At 51.6% G+C, this 24,493-nt stretch overlaps 1 protein-coding gene and 1 pseudogene across 4 annotated transcripts; one reads left to right on the top strand and one right to left on the bottom strand.

Moving 5' to 3' along the window:
* Positions 1-319: 319 nt before the first annotated feature.
* SUN2 (Sad1 and UNC84 domain containing 2) lies at positions 320-17,369 on the bottom strand. Of its 3 annotated transcripts, none has more exons than XM_080939516.1 (18): positions 17,131-17,369; positions 14,465-14,626; positions 13,543-13,733; positions 13,274-13,414; positions 12,408-12,503; positions 11,984-12,077; positions 10,900-10,973; positions 9,267-9,394; positions 6,278-6,532; positions 5,718-5,795; positions 5,260-5,303; positions 4,665-4,830; positions 4,114-4,335; positions 3,752-3,836; positions 3,300-3,415; positions 3,043-3,210; positions 2,740-2,832; positions 320-1,814 (listed from the first exon to the last, which is right to left on the bottom strand). In XM_080939516.1, exons 1-18 carry the CDS (start codon positions 17,364-17,366, stop codon positions 1,701-1,703), a joined length of 2,463 nt encoding a protein of 820 aa, XP_080795642.1. In that variant the 5' UTR covers positions 17,367-17,369; the 3' UTR covers positions 320-1,700. The 3 variants fall into 3 exon arrangements, with proteins under 3 accessions (XP_080795642.1, XP_080795643.1, XP_080795644.1); XM_080939517.1 differs by having other exon boundaries at positions 10,900-10,967; XM_080939518.1 differs by lacking the exon at positions 17,131-17,369 and adding an exon at positions 16,694-16,792.
* LOC308438210 (glutathione S-transferase P-like) lies at positions 17,118-24,493 on the top strand (annotated as a pseudogene). The gene is made up of 4 exons (XR_013975676.1): positions 17,118-17,248; positions 17,872-17,979; positions 19,906-20,048; positions 21,303-24,493. The product of XR_013975676.1 is annotated as a glutathione S-transferase P-like (transcript).

Here is a 24,493-nt window from a genome sequence, read left to right as displayed (position 1 = left end):
GCCCTTCAGGAGACACCTATCAGCCTGAGGCCCTCTGCCTGTGTTTAAGTAGACAGAAAAGCCTCCTCCTCCTCCTCCTCCACCACCCTCCACAGAGGTGTTCTTGACTGCTCTTAAAGTAATTTCATTTCCTCCTGACAGCCCTCCAATCCAGAAAACACTGGAGTGGACCTTAGCTGGAGTTTTAAACCAAAGACCTGGGTCTCTGAGCATTAGGACTAAATCTTTAGGTACTGTGGTTTGGCTAAGAATTCAGTTCCTTGTGTCCCCCAAGAGCATCGGAGTTGCTCTGTGACAATCAGAAAAAAAGGACAATTCATTGATCCTGGGCATCCTTTATTTTTTTGCATAGGCGTAAATTAGAGTCTGGAGAGGTTTGTTTTGTTTTGAAAGAATCAACAGTGCAGCATTTGTGACAGGAGAGCGTAAAAGCAGCCCCGAGGGCAGGGCTACAGGTTGCCATTGCTAGAACACTTAACGGGACATCTGCTTGCCCCTGCCTAGCCACTCCTCCTGGCCCCTTCCACAGACCAAGCAGGACCAAGCCCCTCTCAGAGCCAGGAACAAGAAACTGGGTAACAGCTGGTGCCCCTCAGAACGGGGCTAGAAATAAAGCCTGTAGCTTTTTCAGTTAAAAGCAAGAACAATAACAAGAAAAAAAACAGACCTTGAGAATTCTATATATAATACAGCAGGGCTGTTCAATCTAAAAGCCTCTTCCTCCTCCTCATACAAAGTAACTTCTGCCACCCTCTGTCCCTCTTAGCCCCCATCCAACTGCCACCATAGAGGAGCCAGAAAGGAAACAATCTAAGCAAGAGCTGAGAGCCCAAGGAAGTTGCTTTAGAGTGTACAGGATCACTCTAAATGGGGTGGGCTAGTGTAGCCCCACTACCTGGTATCTTGGCCACACCGTGGCTATTGGCACTGGATTAGGGAACCCGAAGTCCCTCCCCCCTCCTCTAGACTACCCTGCTAGAATAGCCCCAAATACAGGGCTAGGTCCTCCCCTGGGGTTATGGAAAGTTTGCTGTGGAGCACAGGCAGGATGCAACAGGAATGGGAAACAGAACAGACCCTCACCCCACATCAGGAGGAAAAGCAGTGGTCCCCAGAACTGGGAATCTCTTAGGATGGCACAGACAGTGCTCAGGCACACAGGAGCTGGCTCCATCCAGTTTGCAAGAAACCCCAGGGGTCCTATGGGCCATGGTACCTTCCATGCTGGAGAAGCAATGCAGCTTCTGAGTCCTTTACCAGGCACCTGCCATGGACAGTCCCAGCTGCATAGTGCTAAGCACTGTCCTAAAAGGCCACAAGACCCCCAGCTTATCCCTGGGACTCTGGCTTGGTATGCCCATGGCTTTGGCACCTACCAGTTCACTGGTGCCAGTCCCTCCACCTCACTTCCTGACTCACAGTCCCCCAAAGTATGGTACATATATACACCTGGTAGGCGCCTAGCTCTAGGGGGAAGATTAAGAGAAGCACAGGAGCCTGTAGGCAGCCACGAGCTGTTTGGCTTATGCAGGGAGTCAGTCCTACACATGCTGCCTCTTCACTCTTGCTCCTGGAAGTCAGCGCTAACAAGCATGTGCGAGCAGTGGTGGGGTGCTGTGCACCTACTCTCAGAGCAGGGGTAGATGCTGGGAACGGTGAGCTTCCCACGTGGCTAGCAACAGGCACAAGATCTCAAAGGGCTAGTGTGCAGGCTCTCCGTGCACCCGGAAGCGGTAGATACAAGTGTACTCAGGGTGGCCCCAGTTGGTCAGGATCCGAAGCTCCACAACTTGGTATGTGGCCATCTTAGAGGCCTAGGTAGAAAAGATGAATTCAGTGTCACAGTCCTTTGAGACCTCAGCAGCAGAAGGGGTGGGTGGGAGCCACTCCACAGCCAGTCTCCTGCCCTGGGGCTCATAACAAAAACAAAAAATTTAATTTCTAAAGTTTGTTTCCTAGAACAGAGTTTCCAAGCCAAAGGCCTTGGGGGACTTTGGGGTTCCTAAGTGTGACTACCCACATGAGCCAGCCCTTGGCCGAACAGTCGAGTACTGAGGACCAGCACAGTTCACCTGAAACGGGTGAATTCATCCCCAGTCACAGTGAGCATTACCAATGCATAGAATGTTCACAGGACACTGTGGACACAGTTTGCTCTATTCTCAAGTGTCTAGCCTGTACTCTGCTCAAAGCTACAGTGAAATAGGACTAAAGAACTAAGGCAATTAAGAGCATTGGCTACTCCATGGAATCCAGGTTCAATTCCCAGCATTCATGGTCGCTTGTAATTGTCTGTAACTCTGGTTCGAAGGGATCTAAAGCCCTCTTCTGGCTTCTTAGAGCACCAGTACACAGATGATACACAGACATGTATACAAGCAAAATTCTCATACACACAAAATAAACCAAAATTTAAAATGAACTGACCTACATCCCTAGCCCCAGAATCTGCCTTTAAGGCCTAGCTCTGATACCCATGTGCCCAACCCGAGGCCCTAGCACACTGATCATCCTGAACACCTTCACAGTCACTTCCTTGTCACAACTCTTCCTTAAAAGAACTCACTTCAGCGGAGCCCCTCATCAGAGCTCTGATGCTGCTGTTGTCACTGACAGGAGAGGGTGGAAAGATGGGCCATCCTGAATCCTCTGCCCAGCAGTGCAAATACTAGATACTGGAAGATGTCTGCTGTTGACTGGGAGTGTGAGATACCACCCCACAAGCACACAGCCCTGTACCTGGAAGTAGAAGGTCTGGATGGGCTCCCCATCCTGGTCGTAGGCAAACGTGCCAAGAAGTGTCCCTTCCTGCTGCAAGTCTTCATCGAAGCCCTACAGAAAAGCATACAGGGAGGCGTCAGGGAGGGCCACCTCAATCTCCCAGCTTGGTGTCTTCACTGCAGCTTCAGACAGCCATGCTGAAGGGCCAGGTCTCTCCCTGGCTCTCTCTTTTAAATAAACTAGTCTCTCACTGCCAAAGTCATCTCAGTGTGATTCTCGCAAAGACCCCCACACCCACCCCAATGAAAATCAGGTACTCACAAAAATGGCAAAGTCCTTGGGAGCACTGGAGATAGTGCTGTTGGGCGACAAGGCCTTGGGCACGTGCTCTAAGGTGACGGCTGTGGGGCGGATGCGAGCAGAGAGGCGGACCACTGCAAAGCCCTGGGGACCCTGGAAGGCCCAGCAGTTGCCTGGGTGCACATCTGGCTGGAGGGGTGGGAGGCATGTCAGAACAGGACCTCTAATTGAGCTCTGGACTGAGACAGGGCATCCCCCACTGTGTTCAGAGTGCCCACCTGCAGAATGACTCGAGGAGACTGGGAGTGGTACCACAAGGGGATGCCAAAGAGGCTGAGAAGGGCTGTCTTAGTCTCGTAAGTCTCAGAACAGCGGGTGCTGATAACACTGGCTCCTGTCACAGGAAAATGGTTTTAAACCTCACAGCGGGGAGGCCCAGTAAGTTCAGATGGTGGTTTCAGTAGCACAGATAGCTACTGCCTGTCTCCAAGGCATGGGGACAAATGTCTCAGGCCCACCCCTGAGCTCTACCTCAGTCTCACGGAACCACTCCCAGGCAGGGGTCCACTCAGTGTCTCATGGCTTCCTTCAGCCATCCCTGGCCTTGGTTGGGACTCTAGTTTGTGCTGGTCTCAAGCCTTCTGTGCTTTAGCACTGTGCTTCCTGGCAGACCTGGGGCCTCACCAGTGTAAGGACCAGGGTAAGGTGACGTGGTAAAGGCAGCACATACCTCCTGATTCCAGGGCGTAGTCCACCATTCCAATACGGTCCTCACTGTAGCGCTGCAGAGCCTGCTTGACGATCCGATGAACTTGCTAAAACATACCCCAGACAGACAGTGGGTTGTGAATGGGGCATAATAGGTACTGCATGCACATCCATGGGCTGGCCCCGCTGGCCTGGCACCAGTGATACTCAAGCAGGTTGTGTTCACTTCCACCTCCCACACTGGGCCCAGAACATACACCTGAACCTCCAGCCAGGAAGGTCTATCATGTTCTAACACACATGAAGAGTTGGCAGTGTAAGAATGACCAGGTCTACAGCTTCTAGGGGAGAAAGCAGCCTGTTGGGAGAGTAGACATCCCTTACCTCCTCTGTCACCCCAACTACGCCTTCTTTCTGCAGTGTCAGTCCCAGAGAAGCTGCAGCCTCCCTGGCTGACTTGCCCTGCATCTCAGCCATATTGGCAAGGATCTTGTTCTCCAGCTCCTGCAGCTGCGCATGCATTTCGTCTCTCTGCAGGAGCCCACTGCGGGCACCCCTGTCTCGAAGAAGGAACTGACTGATCCAGTCAGGAAACTGGGATTCCACCTACGGACAAAGCAGTGTCACTCAGAAGCTTGCAAGAATGGCAGGGGCTGCTGTGACAGGGTGGGTGGGCTGTCACTGGAGGAGGAAGCAGAGCTGGAAGGGAAGGATGGAGACCCTGGAAAAGATGTTAAAGGTTAGGAACTACTCTCTCCAGGGAACAGTGACCAGGATTAGAAAGGATTCCCCAGAGCCCAGGTCTGTATTAAATCAGCTATGAATGTGCTCCAGAACATCAGGCTGAAGACACTGCTCCCGCTGACAGACACCCCTCCCAGGTGGGTGGTCTCAGAGGAAGGATGATTTGTAGGGCTCTGGTACTTCCCACTCACATCAGCCCTGGCAGCCTGGATCTTCTGTGGCAGCAGGCCCACTTCATCTGCCACCGAGTTCTGCTTCAGAGTCAGGGCAGCCAGCTCCTGCCGCAGACTGGCCAGTTGGGCTTCCAGCCGTCCCAGTTCCTTCACAGAGCTCTCCTGGAAGGCCTCCTGGGTCATGCTAGTTCCAGATGGAGGGAAGCAAGGTAAGGTTATGCTGAGGAAGGAAGATGAACCCCTGACTGACTCCTATCATAAGGTGTATGTCCAGGGATGCCCTTGGAGCCTGGCAGTAGATCACAGCCTAGGATCTTGGGCTTACCTGTCTCAGCTAATGCTGGCCTGATTCTCTCTAGGCTTGGACAGCACAGCTCACAATGCCACAGCCTCCCATGCCTTCACAACTTGGTCATAGGAGTAGAAGGTATACAGAAAAGACTAGACCACAAGCTCCAGTTTCACTACTGTGCTTGTCCCTGCCACCCCCAGGTCTTACAAATCTGCCTTGTACCTTAGAGGCCACAGGCAAGATCCTAAGCTAAGTCTCAGCCAACCAGGCAGAACCCTAATGGGGTGTCAGAGCAGGCCTTGGCCAGATGGCTGCCATTACCTTTGCCATTCTGTCTTCAGCTGATGGACACGGGCTTCAGACTCCTGGGAACAGGAAGAAGGGGCAAGGACAAGATATGATGAGTTCGGAGAAGTCCAAGAGCCTGTTCTATAACGGAGTGTTTGCTTAACCATGTCCCTAAACAGGTCTTCCAGCCTGTCAGCAAAGATCAAAGCAGGTGAAGTCCTGTGAATTTCAGGTGAGTCCTGAGCTCTTATCAGACTCATTTCCACCTCGGTAAGTTTATGTTCACTGGGCACACCAATCACAAATACCATCCTGCCCCATGCACATCCCTGGGGTCACTGTGGAACATCTGTCTGTGGCAAGTCCAGGCCCTAGGGAAGGCATGAGACTACCAGCTTCTACTTGACAGACATCCCAGCAGTATCCATGGTAGAACCAAGGACAGATGTAAGTTTGGGTGAGATCCCAGTGCACTAGCCTAGCACACTGACCTGAGAGACCTGGACAATCTTCTTGAAGAGGTCTTCTGAGTCTTGGTGATGTTCTGCCCTCAGGGTAGCCAGTTCTTCCTACCAGATATGAGAATTGTTTGGTTTTGGTGGTTTTTTCTTCTGAGGCAATGTCTCTCTGTATAGTTCTGACTGTCCCTGAACTCCCAATGTAGACCAGACTGGTCTCGAGCTCAGAGATCTGCCTGCTTTTGCCTCCTGAGTGCTGGGATTAAAGTTGTGTGCCACCACACTGAGAGGGCTTTGCAGCTGCACTTGGAGGAACACCGTGACTAGACATAGTCTAACCGGGCTCCTTCTAGGGTTTACTTAACTCCCGAGTTTCAGCTCCTGGCCTTGTGCTATAAGGCTCTGAAATACAAAGAGCACCACCTGTGCCTCACACTTCACTTGTGTCAGGCACTGTGCCAGGGACTCCCACCATGGAAGATGACAGGGTACCTGGAAAATGACCCTATGTGACACAGCGACTGTCAGGGTTTTCTATGTCATCACCTTTATGAAATGTGCAGTCCCACCCCCAGGCAATGATGGTCCCCCACCTGGATACGAGCCACTGTGTCCCTTTGCAAGTCCTCCTTCAGGGCAGCCTCACGGCGGCTCACCAACCCTTCTAGGAGAGACACGGTATCTTCATGGCTCAGGCTACTGCCTCCTCCATGGCCAGCAGCCCCCTGGCGCAGCTCCAAGCGTTCCAGTCGTATGGCCTCCTTCTGCCAGTTGGAAGAAAACTCAGAAGCAAGAGCTTCCAGCCGCCGCTCCAGAGAGTGAACCCGGGAGAGAATACGCTGCTCAGCCTGTTGGGGCCAGAAGGAAAAAGCAGAGGTATGGCCCAGGGGAGCATACACACCAGAAGGCTTCCTAAGTGTGGCTATTGAGACAGCTGGCAGAGGGGAAAGATTCTAAGGGCTCCTGCTGCACAGTTGAGACATGGCACAGGCCTTTAATCCCAACACTTGGGAGGCAGAGCAAGTGGATCTCTGTGAGTTCAAGACCAGCCTGTTCTATAGTGAGTTCCAGGACAGCCAGCACTAGTGAAACTCTCTCTAGGACAAAAACAAACAGGAAAAAACCAGTGGGACATGGCTAGCAGCTGTAGCATTTGGCAGAATATACTGGGTATGCATTGAGGAGGGCCACCTGCCTCCAGCCCCCTCCACATGTTGTCACCATCAGAACCCAATGTGACAGGGAAAGGTGGCAGGGAGAGGGAATCTGAGCACAGGGACTAGCAAGGAACATTTTGTGGGTTTGTAGGATGGTCACAGGGGCCCAGCTAGCAGCCTCCACCCCATGAGCTGTGTAAGGTGGCAGGAGGCAGCTTTTGGCTTTCAAGTGCTTTTGTTCCTCCATACATGACTATTCAAAAAGAGGAAGTTGTTTGAAAGCTTTGCACTTTCCTCATTTAAATGAACGAGCTAGAGAAGATGTAGTCATTCAGGCCTAAGGGTGGCACCTAAGAGTGTGTCATGAATATGAGGACTATTGTTGGCCAAACAACAAAATCTTTGCCAAGAGAAATTACAAAACCCAGTCTTCCAACTGTCCCTTAAAGGGCAAAGGACTTTGGGGCAGAGGTCTCAGGGTTTAGACGTGCTGTTTTAAACATATGCTTGTACAACTCCTAAGGCAGCAAGCACAGAATCCCATTCTCAGCCTCCCTGCCCCACCCTGCCATCACCTCCCAGGCACTGTCTTCACTGAGTCTTCCCACGGGCAGAGCCTGGCTGTGCTCTGCTGGCCTTGCTTCTCCTTGTCACATGAAAGGTAGTCCAAGACTGAACTGCCCTTCATCTCTTCAAGAATCGATTTAAAAAAGAATGTGCAGATGACAGAATATGCATTATTTTAAGAAATAAGATCATTTGTGCTGGAACATATTTAAAATGTGCCAAGCTTAATTCAGCTGCGCAGGTGGAGTTCACTTTGCTAGAGGACTAAGAGTTTGGGGGTGGGGCAACAGGGTTGATGTTCAGTTGAGAAAGGGTCTCCCTCTTAGTCCACACTGTCTTGCAGTTTACTATGTAGCCCAGGCTAGCTGTAAAGACATGTGATTCTCCTGCCTTAGCCTTCCAAGTGCCAGGACTATAGGTGTGAGCCACCATGCCCTGCTAAGACCAAGAGGTTTGTGTGTGGTGTATGCCATGTTCTTGTGTATGGTATAAGCATGTGTGTAGAGAGAATATCTTGTGTATTGTAATGAATGCATTGCCTGTGAATTAAAAAGCCTATGGCCTATGGCTTAGGCAGGAAATAGAAGGTGGGATATCTGGAGGGCAGAAAGGATTCTGAAATAGGCCAGGCACAGGAGATCGGCCCGGGGAAGATGTGAGGAGACAAGACACAAGGTACCCAAGAACAGGTAACCAGCCACATGGCAGAATGTAGGTTAAAATAATTGGGTTGTTTTAGTTATGATCTAGTAAGAGTAGAACCCTAGCCATATGGCCAAGGTATTTGTAAATATATTTTGAGTCTGAGTCTCATTTCTAGGAACATGGATTGGAGGAAGAACCAGATCTTAACAGGTGTATGTATGTATGTACATGTATGTGCAGGTGCATTTGCTTGTGCATGCACAAGGGGAGGCCAGAGGTAGACATTAGATGTCTCCCTCTTTGGCTCTCCGTCTTATTCTTTGAGTCAAGCCCTCTTACCGAACCTGGAGCTCAGCATTTTGGCTAGACTGACTAGACAGTGAGATTCACCTGACTCCACCCTACCACCCCAGCACCAGGATTACAGGCCTGTGCTAGTCATGCCAGTGATATGAACTCAGGTCTCATAACCGCACAGCAAGCATGTTGTGCACTGAGCCAGCACCCCAGCCCTGGGACAGTTTCAGATGAACTATATTTTTACTACATTCTGGTACTATGTCCACGTCACCCTCAACTATGCAGGCCCCTGAGGAGCACACCCTAGGCCTGCCCTGATCTAAGACACTAACTGCTGTCTCTCACACCCACACCCTCTCCTAGAATCTGCTCTGGTCCTCCTACTTGCTTCCCCAGGTTCCAACTCATCTGGGTTGTTTTTCCCTCCTAGAACACAGCTGAATTGCTATGGGAGAAAGCCCAGGCTAGTTTGGCAGGTGGACAAAGATCAGGCAGAGGCAGTTGTCCCTGTGAGGGCCTGGGCCAGCTGGCCTACTAAGCAGTGAGCACAGACTGTCCTGGTGCCTTTGGCTCTCCAAATTACAGCCACTGCATATTGAGGTCTCAAGCTACAGTGGAAGTTAGGGGAGGGGTGGGAGGTACCTGATCAGGATGTTACACACAGAAGCCTTGGCAATATGGAGAAATCGTATTGGAAAGCAATGAGACCGTTTGCCAGCCCCTTCCTTCTGCTTTCTGAGGATGTACATAACTTTTGGGTTGTTAAGTTGCATTTAGAGGAAAGTTAGCTACCCCATGACCTCAAACAGCCCAGGAAGGATGTTATAGCTTTGTGGCTTTGTGTGAGTTTTGTGTGACTTCTCCAACCTGCAAAGCAAGGCTGGAGAAGTTTGATCACCACCCTCAGACTCACCTGGAAGTGAGGGGAGGCATCTCTGGATTCCCACACCTCTGGCTGCTTCCTGCTCTCCTTTACTGCCCACCAGGAGGACACAGCAGGTTGCAATGTCTGTAGCCCTAAGGGGTAAAAATGCCAAGCACCTAGGCACAGAGAGAGAGTGCTTAGAATCTTCTTGGTCACTGCCTTTATCACACATTGTGAGTCTTGCTCTACCAGAGTTGGGAAATAACAGCCCATGACCTCAGAGCACCTCCACGTGTCCTCACTCACTCAGCCCACAGTTAGACTTAGGAGAAAGCGCCTTCCTTTACCACTTACAGATTCAGGGGTGGAGCCCAGGCCCTGATGGATGCCCTCACCAACAGTCCCCTGGGAGCTCTGACCACAACTAGCATTGACTGCCTTGTCCAGAAGGGTTAGCTGGCTCGGGGAACATTTGTGAGTGGGCTTAGCAGCTCCCTGGCTCCATGGCTGGGCATCACAGAGAACAATGCACCTATTTCAAGGTGTGGGGAGCCCAGGATCGGGCCACAGAGAAACAGTGCCTAAGTTCACATTTGCCTCTTATCGGCCATGAGCAAGGAGGGGAGGGGAGCAGTGAACATGGCCACACACTCCCTGAGCAGGTCTGGGCCCTCTCACCTCACATCTCCACATGCTCTGGCAACATGGGCTTTATCAGCCATGAGGAACTGGTGCAGCTCAGACTGAGCTGTGCTTAACACCTGGGACAGGGCCGGCAGGATAAACACTGCATGGTCGTGAGTAATAAAGTAATATTATTTTAAGGGTGGTGCCAGTTTCCACTGAGTATGAACAAGTTGTTCTTGTAACGGGAAACAAAAAGGAAACCAACATTTGGAAAAATGCCCTGCCCTCTTTATTAATAAAAGAAGCCTCATGGTGGTGGCACACCCCTTTAATCCTAGTGCTCAGGAGGCAGAGGCAGGCAGACTGAGTTTGAGGCCACCCTGGTGTTCAGAGTGAGCTCGAGGACAGCCAGGGCTACACAGAAAGAGAAGTACAAGACTATGAAAGCAAACCAACTCTCTAAAACCACACACGCAAGCACTGCTGCTGCCGTTGTTCAGAGTGAGCCTAGGTCTACAAAGCCAACTCACGTGAAACTGGAAACTCAGCTAAATTGTCCAATAAGAGGCGGAACACAAGACCAAAACAAGGTCTGTGACAGGCACAAAGGGCAGAGCCTTGGATAAGCAGCTCTTACGATCTCAACCAGAGCCTTTCTGGCTGTTTCTAGCTTATAGGCAGCCAAAGGTTTCACTTGATCTTGTGAAAACAATCCAGTCACACAGACTCTGTCCTGATTTGGAATAGAGGGAAAATAGCTGCTCCTAATAATAGCTCAGAGTTCTTGCTTGCTACCAGGAAAGTGGCTGTCTGGGGGCGTTTCTCCCAGAAGCTCCCTGTATTATAGCAAGAGTAAGGTCAGGAGATGCGGCATAGCCCCTCAGCCCTGGGACACTGTCAGACAGAGCAGCCTGAGTCAGCAGATTTGGGGTGGGATTGGGAGAGTAGGAAAAGTAGGCCCAGGATTCTGCATGGTCTGCTGGATCTCTATTAGCCCCAACTCTGCCACACCCTACCCCTGCTTCTAGCTTCCCTCTCTTGCACCCCTGCTCACCATAGGTCAGACCAGTCAGGAGTAGCAAGAGCAGAAGGAACCACAGAAAACTCTTCAGCGAGAAGTGCCTGGACCTCAGGAGGACAGACAGAAAACAGACGTCAGTAGGATCTGGGCCTCCATCTGCACTCAGTCCCTTGGGACTTTTCTAGAATTCCGAACTAGAGTTAAAACATGTTCCTTGGGCTTCCCATGGGACTGAGATCAGACAGGCCACTAGAATGGTACCTGTAGGTCCTAAGAGTTATAGGAAAACTTTGGTTCTATAAACTTTAAAACTTATTTGAATTATGTGTGTGTGTGTGTGTGTGTGTGTGTGTGTGTGTTTGTACATATGTGCAAATGGGTGCAGGTACTTTCAGAGCTCCTGAAACTGAAGTTACAGACTGTTGTGAGCCACCATATGGGTGCTAGGAATTGAACTCAAGTCCTGTGAAGTGCTCTTAAGTACTTAAGGCTCCAGACACACCACCTCCCCCCACATATATATTTTAGAAATAGGATTTTGACTGGTAGCCCAGGCTGACCTGGACTCTCCATGTACCTCAGGCTAGCTTTCTAGCAGCAATAGCTATGCTCCCTGACCTGGACTTGGCAGAAGAACCCCGATTTCCTCCTGGTCTAGCCTTCGTACTCTGCCCAGGGGATCCAGTCCTTAACCTCTATCCTGGTTTGGGAGCTTGGGGAACGACCCCACAGCATCCTCAGACAATCTCTTCATGACTTCTGATCATGGGCAGGAACTTCTGGAATGTAGCCTGTCCTGGTCTCAGACGGAGGCAGGACTTCACTTCTGAGAACCCCTCTTTTGGGTTAGTGCCTCACAGTTTGCCAGTGGGAACAAAGCCACCCTTTCTCTGAGGACTGGAAGGGTCTGGTTGTTCTTGGGAAGGATCTAGGTGAAGCAAGAACCTGTGCTCCAGAGCACTGCTAGAAGGTAGTCAACCAGGAGGGAAGCCAGCCTAAGCCTGCCTGAGCCTGGGGAGCCTTCAAGGAATGGTGGACCACGACCAAGCTTAGACTCTCTGTTGAGCCCTGTGGTACCAGGTCTTTCTGATTCTTCATCAAGGCTGGAGTCTCTCACCTGGTTAGGACGAAGACGTCCAGGAGGGAGGCAGCAGTTGTCAGGCGGTACCAGGTGGTGCCAACCCACCAGTAGAGAAGACCAAAGAGGCGGCCTGAAAAGTGGCGTTAAGCCTAAGTGAGACTTGGTCTCGGTCAGCACACTGCCCTTCCCCCATCGGCATGCTCTCTTGCTCAACCCGTTTGTTTTGTCCCCTTTGTTCCGCTCCACAGTGCCGCCTTTCCAAGCCCACCTGACCAGACTTCCTATAACTCAGCCTGTTATGAAGTAGCTCCTGCTCAAACCTGCTAGGGGGTTCCCACAGCCCTCGGCGCCCAGTGATTAGTCCACTGCAAGCCTCCCCCAACTCTGTAGCCTGAGTACTAATCACAGTAAGAAGTGACTGCAGAGGGTAGAAGTTGTCTAGCACACAGTCAGCACGCACCTGGAAGAGTGACCAGAGTCCAGACAAAGGAGCCGGCCCGAGATGCTGCACTCCTTAACCCTGACCCTGAACTGTGCTGGTCTGACTCCGTGTAGCCTGCAGGGAAGGGAAGGGAAACAAACAGCTCCTTAACAGCATCGAGTCTTTGATCCACAGATGTGAAACCTGCTTCTTCCTTGAGCTGAAGCCACTCATCCTCTGCCCAGAGTGTCAGTGAGGCCCAGCACACAGTAGGTCCAGGAATGTTTGTGAAGTGAGGAGATGGGAAGTTTCCGATGTCTTTGTCCTGGTGCTGGGGATTGAACCTAGGACCTGTGCTTGCTTTAGCACTGTGCCTCCTGAACTAAATCCCCGGGTCTTGACATTTTATTTTCCCTTTGCAACCTTACCTTGACAACAATCTCTAGGTGGTTGCTTCGACATGTATCAGAAATTACACAGTATTAACCATGTTTGAGCCTCAGATAAAACTGCTCAAAACATAGTGGTATGGTTCTTTGTCACCCACAGACCAGTGAAGGAGGGTCCTACAGACACAGAGACCTAGGTGACGGAGAACTTGGGCCAGGAGGGAGAGCTTTGGTGTAGAGACTCCCAGTAAGGTGTGCACATGTACATGCACACTCACACACACACTCACACACTCAAACCCTCCCAAGGCCACATGTTTGCTAGGCAAGTTCTCTCTCACTGAAGCTCTATCCCCAGCTCTCTCAAGGAAGCTGTGAAGTGCCCATGGCCCATGACATGTTGTGAAGTCATCTCACACTGTCAGGGTGCCCCTTGCCCTCAGTTTTCCCTCTTCCCCCACCCCTCCCCCCATCGCCCAAGAGCCCACTCACATGGGATAACAAAGCAGCACCTACCTGCAAGGTCATCCTCTGAAGAATAGCCCGAGGAAGAGCCGAAAAAGTCCTCTGAGGCCTTGCTCTCCATGGTGAGCCCATTGGCTTTGCTGCTCTCCGAGCCACCTGTTCCTCTCCTCCTCCTCCCCCGAAGGTCCCCACCTGGCAGGAGATAGGGGCTCTGCTGAGATCCCATAGCCTCCATCCTGGTGGGCCTGAGGGATCTCAGGAACACTGAGAGGGGAGGAATTTGAAGAGCAGGTCTTAGGAGTTAGATCTGGGGTACTCACTCCAGTAGGGCTCGCTGTGTAGGTGGTCATCCAAGAGGGCACTCCTGGCGAGGGACACGGCCCGGGGGCTGCCTATGTAGGACTCTCGAACCACAGATTCGCTGTAGTAGGAGGTGTGGGAGTCAGAGGAGGGGCCCAGCTGTGGAGCTGGAGACAGGCGCTTCATGTTGCTGGATTTCCTCTTCAAAGTCCTGTGGGACAGCCATGAGGGGAAAGACAGCGGGGTGAGCCCAGCCAGGAAGGGAAAGCCAACAACCCTGATGACCTCGTTTTATGCGGGAAGACCTTGTTGCCAGGCGCCCGACAACCCAACTACATCCAGCACAGGTATTTCTCTGCTCCCAGTATCTATCGATGAATCTCACCAGAGATGGGCAAGCTCGTCAGTTAGAAACAGAGACAGCATCCAACTCAGGTTTCTAACTTCAAAGCCAAACGTTTTCCCATGCTTCCTAGGGGCACTTGGAGTTTCCATAACCTACTGAAAATCTGGACAAAGCTGACTTGGCCTCCCAGACCTAGCCAGAGCCTCAGGGGCTCATGGCTGCAGGGAGGCAGGAGGACAAGACATGTCGCCCTGAGCCACTGGACAGCAACTGAGGCTCTACACATGATGAAGATGTAAAGTGTGGGCCTAGGGAAGGTGGCTGGACTGCCACACCTGTCCCCAGTCAACTGGCTGCCGGAGCCTAGCTTACACTTGGTTGTTTCCTGCCTGGCTTTTGTGTGAAGCTGCTTCTCCCCACTTCCTGTACACTAAACCCGAGGCTGGGTGGCCCCCGCTCACAGTGGGCAGAGAAGGCAGCATCCTGGTTCCCAGGATCCTTACAGAAGTGAATACGACAGAACCAACCCTCTTGACCAAGATTGTCTCCATTCACAACAGCAGCAGCAACAGAAAGGCTGTGTGCTCTGCTCCTACCTGAGAGGACTGTCTTTAAACACGGTGCTCTGGCTTCCTGCCACCGAGCTCGCGCCACTGCTGCTGCTGCCGCCGTCGTTGTCATCCTGGGAGTAGCGCGTGAGGCGCTGGCTTCGTCTTGACATGATGGGGCAGGGTGGGAACCCTTCTCCCGAAGAAGGACTTGGGGGAGACAGGGCAACATGTAAGGTGTGGGGCTGTCCCCGGGGGAGAGAACAGACACCCTGTGCACTTTGACAAAGCAGCCCTGTGAGCCAGGGCATCTGCCCACACTCCTGTCTGCCACCTGCCTTGGGATTTACTTAAGATACAGGGAGCTTCTTCCATGGCTCTTTTCACAAGGTTTCCTAAGTTATACGTTGCTTATCTTTTTCCTCCTTGGCACTGAGTTCTGTGGGAGCCAGAATCAGGCCTTACTCAACCTCTAAGGTGAAGCAGGGACTGACACTTGACAGGCAATGCTTCCTGGGGTGTACCCTCCAGCCTCTCTCCCCCTCCCCAGCCAGTGCTTTATTCTCTTCAGCTGTCCAACCTCACATGCATCGTTCCCCTTCCATGGGGCATACTTTCCTTTTTTTAAAGGATTTGTTCTCATGTGCATTGGTGTTTTTCCTCTATGCATGTCTGTGTGAGGGTGTCAGATCCCCTAGAACTAGAGTTACAGTTGTGAGCCACCATGTGGTTGCTGGGAACTGAACCTGGGTCCTCTGGAACAGCAGCCAGTGCTCTTAACCTCTGAGCCATCTCTTCAGACCCCATCCTTTCCTTTTTTTTCTTTCTGTTTTCAGTCACAGTTTCTGGTTCACAGACCCAGCTACATCCCGACTGCATCTTATTCTGCCCGTTTTCTGCAACCTCTCAGCACACTGTGCTGTGACACCCTGATGTACCAGTGACAGTGATGAATGACTACTGGCTGCCTATTTCCTTTCCTACTTATTAATTATGCTGGCACAAGCAAGGTGGCCATCATCACCCATCTATGGGGAGGAACCTAGGGCGACAGCCCCTGGGTGAGAGCCAGGTCTCTGCTCAGACCTGACAGGCTGCAGGACCTGGGCATTTGTACTTCATCAAAAGGTTTGCAAACTCTTCAGGGAGTGTTACTGCTCTATGCAGCATACCCTTGGAACAGAGCTGTAAACTCCATGGCCACATAGCTGTTACACAACCAATATTTGTTAACGAAATAAAGCAGAAGGTGGAGCTGTTATGTGGTGTTACAGTCAGTCTGGCCTATGGGACAGTCAGAGTCACCACATGGGTTGGGGTGAAACTGATAAGAAGGCCAAAGTGAAAAGACCTGGCCAAAGACAGCCTTCCACTACCCGAGTGAAGAAAAACAAATCTTTCAGCATTGGGACCCAATTTCAAATCTCAGAATATCAACCCAGGGTCTCTCCCAGCCCAGGTTAGCAGAATTACAAAACTTTAGATCCCAAGCTCATCCAAAAAGACTTTCTGGTATTTGTAACTTTGTACTGCTTCTGACATTCCTGGTGGATGCTAACCTCCCATGGTGGGAAGCACACCCAAAGCCCGACCACAGAAACCGGAAGGTCAGGTTCATCCAGCTGGAAAGACAAGTAGCCTCCTGTCTGGGCTAACTGGCATCTTCCTAGATGGGATGCCACTCTCTTTAACTGGTGCTGGTAAAGGCACCAACTGGTAGTAGCCAAAGCAGGAAGTTGCCTTGATCCTGGGTTGTATTCCAGTCCTTATAAGGTAGTTCCCCCCATGACTGCCGCCCCCACCTGACAGCTCCAGATGCCCACACCCTCCACCTCTTAACCCCTGCCCCGCTGTAGCACATGAAGCCTTTGCCAGGGGGCAAAACTGCAACATGTTTATACAGTACCCACGCCGCTGTGGCAAGAATCTAAACGTTCTGAGGAGGTGGAGAGGTGGGACACTGCCCATTGCCACCTCCCAGCACTCCCCGGGCTGTGCGGACCTTATCTTTAATCTTTCATACTTCATCCTGTTGTCACAAAATAGTTTACCATAGCGTCCCTTCAGGTTACACAAGATGACAAAGGTCTACTGTGGGAAGCTGGGAGAGACACTCCTCCATCCCGCCATTAGTTACAAAACCCTCAAATAAAACATCCTTTCCTACTTCAGAGCCTTGGCCCCTGAGACATGGCCCCTGAGACATGGCCCCTGTCCTGGAGAATATTATACATGACATTTCCACTCTATTCCCCTGGGACACAAAAAAGTGCTCACCCTCTGTCCTGGCTCTAAGTCACACCCCGGCGCACGATGGCTTTGTTTTGTTTTGGTTGGGTTAGGCTGTTTTGGAACTGAGCTAAATGCCCCCCACCCCACCCCCCAACGGTGACAGGCGGCGGTGGCGCAGGCTGGGAACTTCCAGTGCCAGGACTCGGCCTGTGGCACTGCCCTGGTCCGGTTTGGAGCGGCTGGGTCTTGGCTGCCTTCCTCCCCCGAGGCAGCTGGGGAAGTCCCGCCTGGGGACAGCGCCCTCCCCATGACCGCGATGCGTCAGGGCGCCGGCCCGTGAGTGTCCCGGAGCGTGCGTAGCGCGGGGGCTGAAGTGGCCCGGCCTGGCCGGACATGGAGGCGCAGGCCTACGGTTCGACCGGACAGCGACACGGGTCAGGCGGGCGTGGGGCCGTGGGAGGCGGGCCCAACGCGTTCCTTACCTTGCGTGGCTCTTGCCGCGTCGGAGTCCCCCGGGCGGCGCCGCGCGCTGGGCCGGGTCGGGCCCGAGGCTGGGGCTGAGACGCGCGCAGAGCGGAGAAGCGGGACGGCGCGGGGTCGGTAAGCGGACAATACCGCCGACGGAGACCCGCGCTGCGCGAGTGGGGCAGGGCGGTGCGCGCGTGGCCGAGTGTGTATGTGTGCGCCTGTCAGTCAACGCTGACAGCCCACAAACCATTGGCCGGACCCAGCCGGCCCGCCCCGCCCTCCGGAGCCGCCCATTGGTTGGTTTAAACACAAAGGCTCCGGCTCGGCCCGCCCTCCGCGTGGGCCCTGTAGTCCGCGCGTGGGAGGTGGGGGCGTGTACGACCTCCAGGCTGTGGGACCTGTGCGTTCCTTCGCGCACCCGAGTCCACGCGTGGGCGGCGCCGGGGCCCTAAAGGCTTTAGGTGCTGGTGCACAAGGTCCTAATTCCAGTGTCCCGCGCTCAAGGATTGCGCGCGGATGGTGTGGACGCTTGTCAGCACCAGCCTTACCCGAGGGAAACAGTCCGTGGAAGTTTTCTGTTTCTTAGGTAGAACCCACCCAGAGGGGAAGTTGTATCTGGAAGATTAATACTGTCTTAATTTTAAGGTTGAATTTTAAATTCCCAAACCACCAATTTTTACTGTGGTTTTAGCTTGGTTTGGTTTTTCCAAGACAAGATTTTACTGTCACAGATCCACCTACCTCTTTGCCTCCAGGGTGCTGAGATTAAAGAGTGCACCACCATGTCCAGTCAGAAACCCCAAGTTTCACAGCAGCTTTTCTGTTTTAAGGAAGGCTTCATCCACAACCAGTGGCAAGAGAAGGTAGGTTGGCGACATTCTCCTACTTTCTTGCCCCTGAAATGAGTTCCTGACCCCATGGACCTGTCCCCTTCCTTCCACCCCACCCCCACCCCCAAAAGATGGCTGGGGATAAAACACTTCTGTTCAATCTCTTCTAAGGAAGATGAGATCCAGTGTCCTTCACTTTAAAATACCAAGAAGAGAGAGAGAGAGAGAGAGAGAGAGAGAGAGAGAGAGAGAGAGAGAGAGAGAGAGACAGAGAGAAGAAAATGGTAAAATAGCAAAAGCTGGTATAAGAAGGCAATAGGAAAATGAGGAAACATAAAACCCTCATGTTGGATTGGCTCCTCTGCCAGATAAAACCAGACCTCCTTTCTAGACCTCCATTGTCCCATCTGGAAACGGGGTGCTGCCTACCCTTACAGTATCTTTGGACAACGGTGCTAACTGGTATTACTTCTGAACAATTTACACTTGCTGGGAATGTTGGCTGGTCAGGAAGACATTGATCATAGGAAAACACTAAGCAGGGGAGCCTCTATCTCCAGCACAGAGCCTGCTTCCCTGCCCGCAGGTGCTGGTTCCTGTCTCATGCCATAGGCTGGCTGCAGGCAACCATTCCCATGCATGGCAGGCCTCTACACATTAATGGGTGCTAATCTTGGGTTCTCTGATTGGATCCAAAATGGAAGGGCTTTTCAGACTTTGGAGTGAGATGATCCTGGATTATCAGGGGCCTTGTGACAAGTAGTCATTTCAGGAAAAGGCAGGGATAGGGAAAGGGGGCGGGGCAGTGTGACCAAGGCCCACAGAGGAGGAATACCCACAACCTTCAGAAACTAGAAAGGACAAGGAATGGACTCTCCCTCTAGAAAGGGAGGTGGTGGGGCCCTGCCACACCTTCATTATGGATGGGTTAGTGACCGATCACAGATTTCAAGCCTACAGAACTGTGTGGGGAAATATAATTCTGTTGCTTTAAAGCCACCAAGTTTGTAGCCATTTGTCATAGCAACTATAGGAAATCGATAGAGAGACATAGGAAAGTCTTGGCTTTGGTAAAACTGTGCTGGGATCCCCACTGTATCCATTGTCATGACAGCCCCTACCAGATTGCAGATCTCCGAGAGAGCTTATAGGCCTGTGTTTTGCCACTCCTCTGTCCCTTCTGGGGAGACCTGTCATTCATAAGGCAGCTGTGTCCCTGTCACCCACCGAGTTCCTCATTACTTTGCTTTTTCTCTCATCATTCCAGTGTTGGGAAGGGGCAGAGACGCCGGTTTGCCCCAAGTAGAGTACGATCACAGTGGATGACACTGGCCTGGAGAGTGGGGCCACATTCTGGCTTTATTGTCCTCCCCTTTTTTTTTCTTTTCTTTTCTTTTCTTTTCTTTTTTTTTTTTTTTTTTTTTGGCCTTGGGTTGTGCCTTCCCCGTTTTATAGTTCCATGTCTGAGCACATGCACAGACAGCAAGCACGAGCGCTCCAGAAAAATAATACAGTTATGTTCCTACCCATGTGGGCAGAAAATGATACTTTATTATCATGTGCAATGCTTGTCTCGATTTATAAGAAATGGACATGAACTTGATGTCCTAGTTTGGTTCCCTGCTGCTGTGATAAAGCACGGGCCAAAAGCAACTTGGAGCAGGAGAGGGCTTCTCTGGCTCACGTGTCCTTATTGTAGTCTATCACTGAGGAAAGTCAGGACAGGGATTCAAGCAGGAGCAGAGGCAGGAACCGAGAGGAGAGGAGACCACTGCTTACTGCCGTGCTGTTCCCCATGGGTTTCCTCCCATACTATCCAGGGCTGCCTGGCTAGGGGCAGCACCGCCCACAGTGGGCCCTCCCACATCTATCACCAATCAAGAAAATTCCCTAGAGACTTCCCTACAGGCCAGTCTGATGGAAGCAATCACTCGGTTGAGGTTCCTTCCCTCTTCTCAGGTATGTTTAGGTTTTCGTCAAATCGACTTGATGAAGTTGCCTGCACTGGACACGCCAAGGGCTCAGTGGAGCCAGCCCAAGATTAAACCACCCCTTCCAACACGGTACCCATGTTCCTGGGTACTGGCTCTCTTCTTGTCCAGGTGAGTGGAGGAAGGGCCATTGCAGTAGAGGCTGGTGGACCTGGGCCGTGTCCTGCTTGCTCACTCTGTGACAGGGCAAGTCACTTTAACCCCTCCGAACTATTTTCTCTCTCTATAAAACATGAATAATAGCCATCGTTTTGCTCAACACACCAAGTGACTCTGGCCTTGAAGAAGTTAATGAACCCTTCTGGACTCTCTTGCCTCCCCCAGGAGGTCAGGCAAGGAAAGGAACAGGCATTGTGGGGAGAGCACACAGCCCTCAGTTTGTCCTTGACCTAGAGCCAAGCTTGGGGGCTTCGCTTGCTATGCCCCCACACGATGGTGGAATTATGTGGCTCTGCCTGCTCCGTGGCGAGGGACAAGTGCTCAGTACTTCTGTGAGAGGCCCCCTCTCCTCTGTGCAGCCAAGACCACCCCTACTGCTCCCTGCCAATGTCAGCATCAGCCCCAGTCAGGTGTTGGTGTCTGTCATTTAACCGTCACAGGCCAGCCTGGCAGGGTGGAGACTTGCAGGTCGTGCTTCCTGGCTGGAGGAACACATTTGGCAGCTAACTGAGGGTGAGGACCTGAGAAATCTGGTGCCCTCAAGACCCAGAGGCTGTTTCTCTGCCTCCTTGGGATCTGACGTGGGGTGTTTCGGCACCCCACCCAGCCCTGCCATGGGGCTGCAGGCACCTACAGGCTCTTTAATCCAACCATTCTAAAAGTTTGTTAGCAGGTGCCAGCCCAGTAAAGCTGTTTTATGGAAGGAGTCTGTTGCAAGGAGAAGGACACGAGATAGATGTGACAGTAGGTGAGAGATGTAGGTCTCTGACTGAGGTGGACACTCCCATCACACAGCTGTTGGCCTAGACTATTTGGAATGACTGTATCTCCATCATCTCTGACCCCACGCCCATTACAGTGCCGGGCTTCTAATAAATGCTAACTAAACACAGCTTCTAGAACTTTAATTACCTCACTGCCTGGCACAGCCTTCAGGAAGCCTTAGATGCAGAGCCCCTATGGGCCTCAATTTCACTCCCAGAGCCTTGCTTGTGGTCTCTCCTAAGGCCAAGCCTGTGCTTGGGCTGGGCTGAGGCCTGGCTTGCCCTTTTCCCTTTGAGATCCTGCCAATTGTTCAGCAACAGGTTCCTAGGTGTCTTCTCTGGCATTTCCCAACTCAAGTTGCTGAGCAGAGCAGCGGCTTCCAGGCCTGCGCCCACATTCTGCACATCCCTTTCTCTCTGCGCCCCTTTCTCTCTGTTCTAGGATGGGCCCCAGGAGAATAGCCTGGATGGGTCGAGCATCTAAAAGGAAGGCAGAGGCAGACTTAGCATCTTTGACTGTGGCTGTATAGGTCAGACATTTTGACTATGGGAGGTTGTCTCTCTGACAAGCTGGCCTGAGCATCTGTACCCGAGATACCTCTCCGTCCACACCTCCATCTACGCAGCAGCCATACCGCCAAAAACCACTGTCTGCTTCCCAGTTCGAGGGCGGTGTGAGACCAGCACATGCTGCTGGCTGACCAAGGCCAGAGCTGGAAGGAGAAGGTGGTTACCGTAGACATCTGGATACAAGACTTGCTCAAGCCCACTTGTCTGTTCGGGCAGCTCCCCAGGTTTGAGGATGGAGACCTCACCCCTTACGAGTCTAATGCTGGGCCTCTCTTTTGGGCTTTATGGGAAAGACCAGAGGGAGGCTGCCCTGGTGGATGTGGTGAATGATGAGGTGGAGGACCTTTGCTGCAAATACGGCTCCCTCATCTACACCAACTATGATGTCGTTGGTAAGGATGACTATGTGAAGAACCTGCCCGGGCAGCCTTTTGAGACCCTGCTGTACCAGTACCAGAGAGGCAAAGCTTTCATCGTGGGTGACCAGATCTCCTTTGCCGATTACAGCTTGCTGGACCTGCTGCTTACCCACCAAGATCTGGCCGCTGGCTGCTTGGACAGCTTCCCTCTGCTCTCTGCCTATATGACTTGCCTCAGTGCCCAGCCCAAGATGAAAGCCTTTCTGTCCTCTCCCGATCATGTGAACTGTCCCATCAATGGCAATGGCAAACAGTAGTGGACCAAAGAGACAAGAGCTTTTTGTCCCCCTTTTCCCAGACTAATATAAGACAAGGGGAAAAAAAAAAAAAAGCTGGCCTGAGACTCAGACCCACCCAAAGAGCAATGTGGGATGTTATTTAATTTTTCTCAGCCTCAACATCCCCATCTTAACAAAGGGTATGTGGATTAGCTTAGTATAGTGTGTGGTTCCCTAGATGGCTATCAGTGATGGGGTTTGTGTTCGTTTTTAATGAGCACCTGTTTAGTCAGCAGCAGCAGTGAACAGCCCTGCTCTGGCAATGTCAGGCAGGCCAGGCCACTAGGCTGTAGGGATGAACTACTGACCAGTTTCAGCATATCACAAGAAGACATAAGTCCCAGCTGAGTCACAAGGCCACAAGAGCCCCATAACCAGGCTCTTAGTATCACTTCAATAGCATTTTAAAAACTTCTCCCTCCAGGACTAGGAAGATGGGTCAACCAGTAAAGCACTTGCTTTGAAAGCATGAGGACCTGAGTTCAGATCCCCAGGGTCCACATAAACTTGCTTAGAGTCCAGCACTGGGGAGGCAGAGAGTGGAGGCCCCTTGGGATTGGCTGGTCAGCCAGCGGAGCTGAGTCTGTGAGCTCCAGGTTCAATGAGAGACTCTTACAAAACAAGGCAGAACAGGGCACAGCCAGCACTCAGCGGAAAAGATAGAGGGCTCTCTGTGAGTTCGAGGTCCACCAGATCTACATAGTGAGTTCCAGGACATCCAGAGCTACCTAGTGAGACCTGTCTTTAAAATAAAGGGGGGGGGGTAGTGGGGCTGGAGAGATGGCTCTAGGAGGGTGAGGAAAACTGATTAGTAGAGTGTCAGACAAAATGATCTAGAAGAAAATATCAGAGGGGAAGGGACTGGTGTGGTATGTAAGATAGAGGTTGTGGGATGGGGGTCTCCAAGGACATAGCAGGGTGGCTGAGTGTACCCAGTTGGTGTTCCAGGAAGGGCCTGTGCTGCTAGCTCAGAACCATGCTAGTCCAGTGTGAGGCTCATGAGCTGTAACTGCAGTGGTCTTTCCCTTGCCATCTCTCAGTCCACAGTAACTCCAGTCCCAGGGGATTCCAGGCTATCCTCTGAGCTGTGTAAGACTAGGCATGCACATGATACACACACACACATAAAACACATAGGCAAAACACTCTCACACACAAAATACACAGGTCTAGTTTCTTTTTAAAAAAGATTTATTTATTTATTATATATGAATACACTGTAGCTGTCTTCAGACACACCAGAAGACAGTATCAGATCCCATTACAGATGGTTGTGAGCCACCATGCTGTTGCTGGGATTTGAACTCAGGACCTTTGGAAGAGCAGTCAGTGCTCTTAACCACTGAGCCATCTCTCCAGGTCCCTAGTTTTTCTTTTCATTTCTTTTCTTTTCTTTTCTTTTCTTTCTTTCTTTCTGTGTTTTGTTTTGTCTTTTGTTTTTTTAGACAGTGTTTCTTTGTGTAGCCTGGACTGTCCTGGAACTTTGTTTGTAGACCAGGCTGGCCTTGAACTCACAGAGATCTGCCTGTCTCTGCTAGGATTAAAGGAATGCACTACCACCCAGCTCCTAATTTCTTTTTAAATGCTTGTCTTGAGAGCTGAGGGAGCTCTTCACCCTGGTATTTCCACTGACACGAAACTCAGCTGTAGGCAGCCTTTGGGAGTGGGTGGAGGCTCCCGTTTGTGAAGTAGGCCCTGGCCCATGCCTGGCCAGACAATTCACTGTCTGACAGAGGCTGAGGGTGCCTGCTGAGTAATGACACTGGCTGGGCATGTGGGCCAAGAGCCAGGAAGGGGCTGGACAGCTCCTGCAGCTATCTTGTTAAATATTCAGACTTCTAGTCCTTGGGAGGTATGTTGTTCTAAGCATCTGGCAGCAGGCAAAGTTAACACCATGAGGCAGTGTTAATGGCAGTCACCTGACTTCTGTGCCTCAGTCTCCTCCTCCTCCCCAGAGAGGACAAGGACCTTCCCTGGGTGCAATGGTTCTCTCAGCCCTGCTAGGCAGGCCTCGTAAGCAGGTTTGGGGTGCGGGGGTCATTACATGGAGAATCACATAAATTGGTGTGTTAGTTATATGGGCCTCTGACAAGCTTCTCCGATCTCAGGATGACTTTATAGTTAGTGTAAAGGTTTAATGTGGTGACTCTGTGTGTGTGTGTGTGTGTGTGTGTGTGTGTGTGTGTGTGTGTGTATTTCTTTTCTCTATATAACCCTGGCTTGCCTGGAATCTGCTATGTAGATCAGGCTATCCTCAAACTCACAGATATACCAGCATCTGCCTCCCGAATGCTGAGATTAAAGGTTTGTACCATCACAACCTTCCTTATTTCAAAAGCTTTTAAAAACCATTAAAATAAAGTGAA

The sequence above is a fragment of the Micromys minutus genome (genome assembly GCF_963924665.1).
Source record: "Micromys minutus genome assembly, chromosome: 27".
Taxonomy (NCBI): domain Eukaryota; kingdom Metazoa; phylum Chordata; class Mammalia; order Rodentia; family Muridae; genus Micromys; species Micromys minutus.
This window is presented reverse-complemented; position numbering and strand designations above follow the sequence as displayed.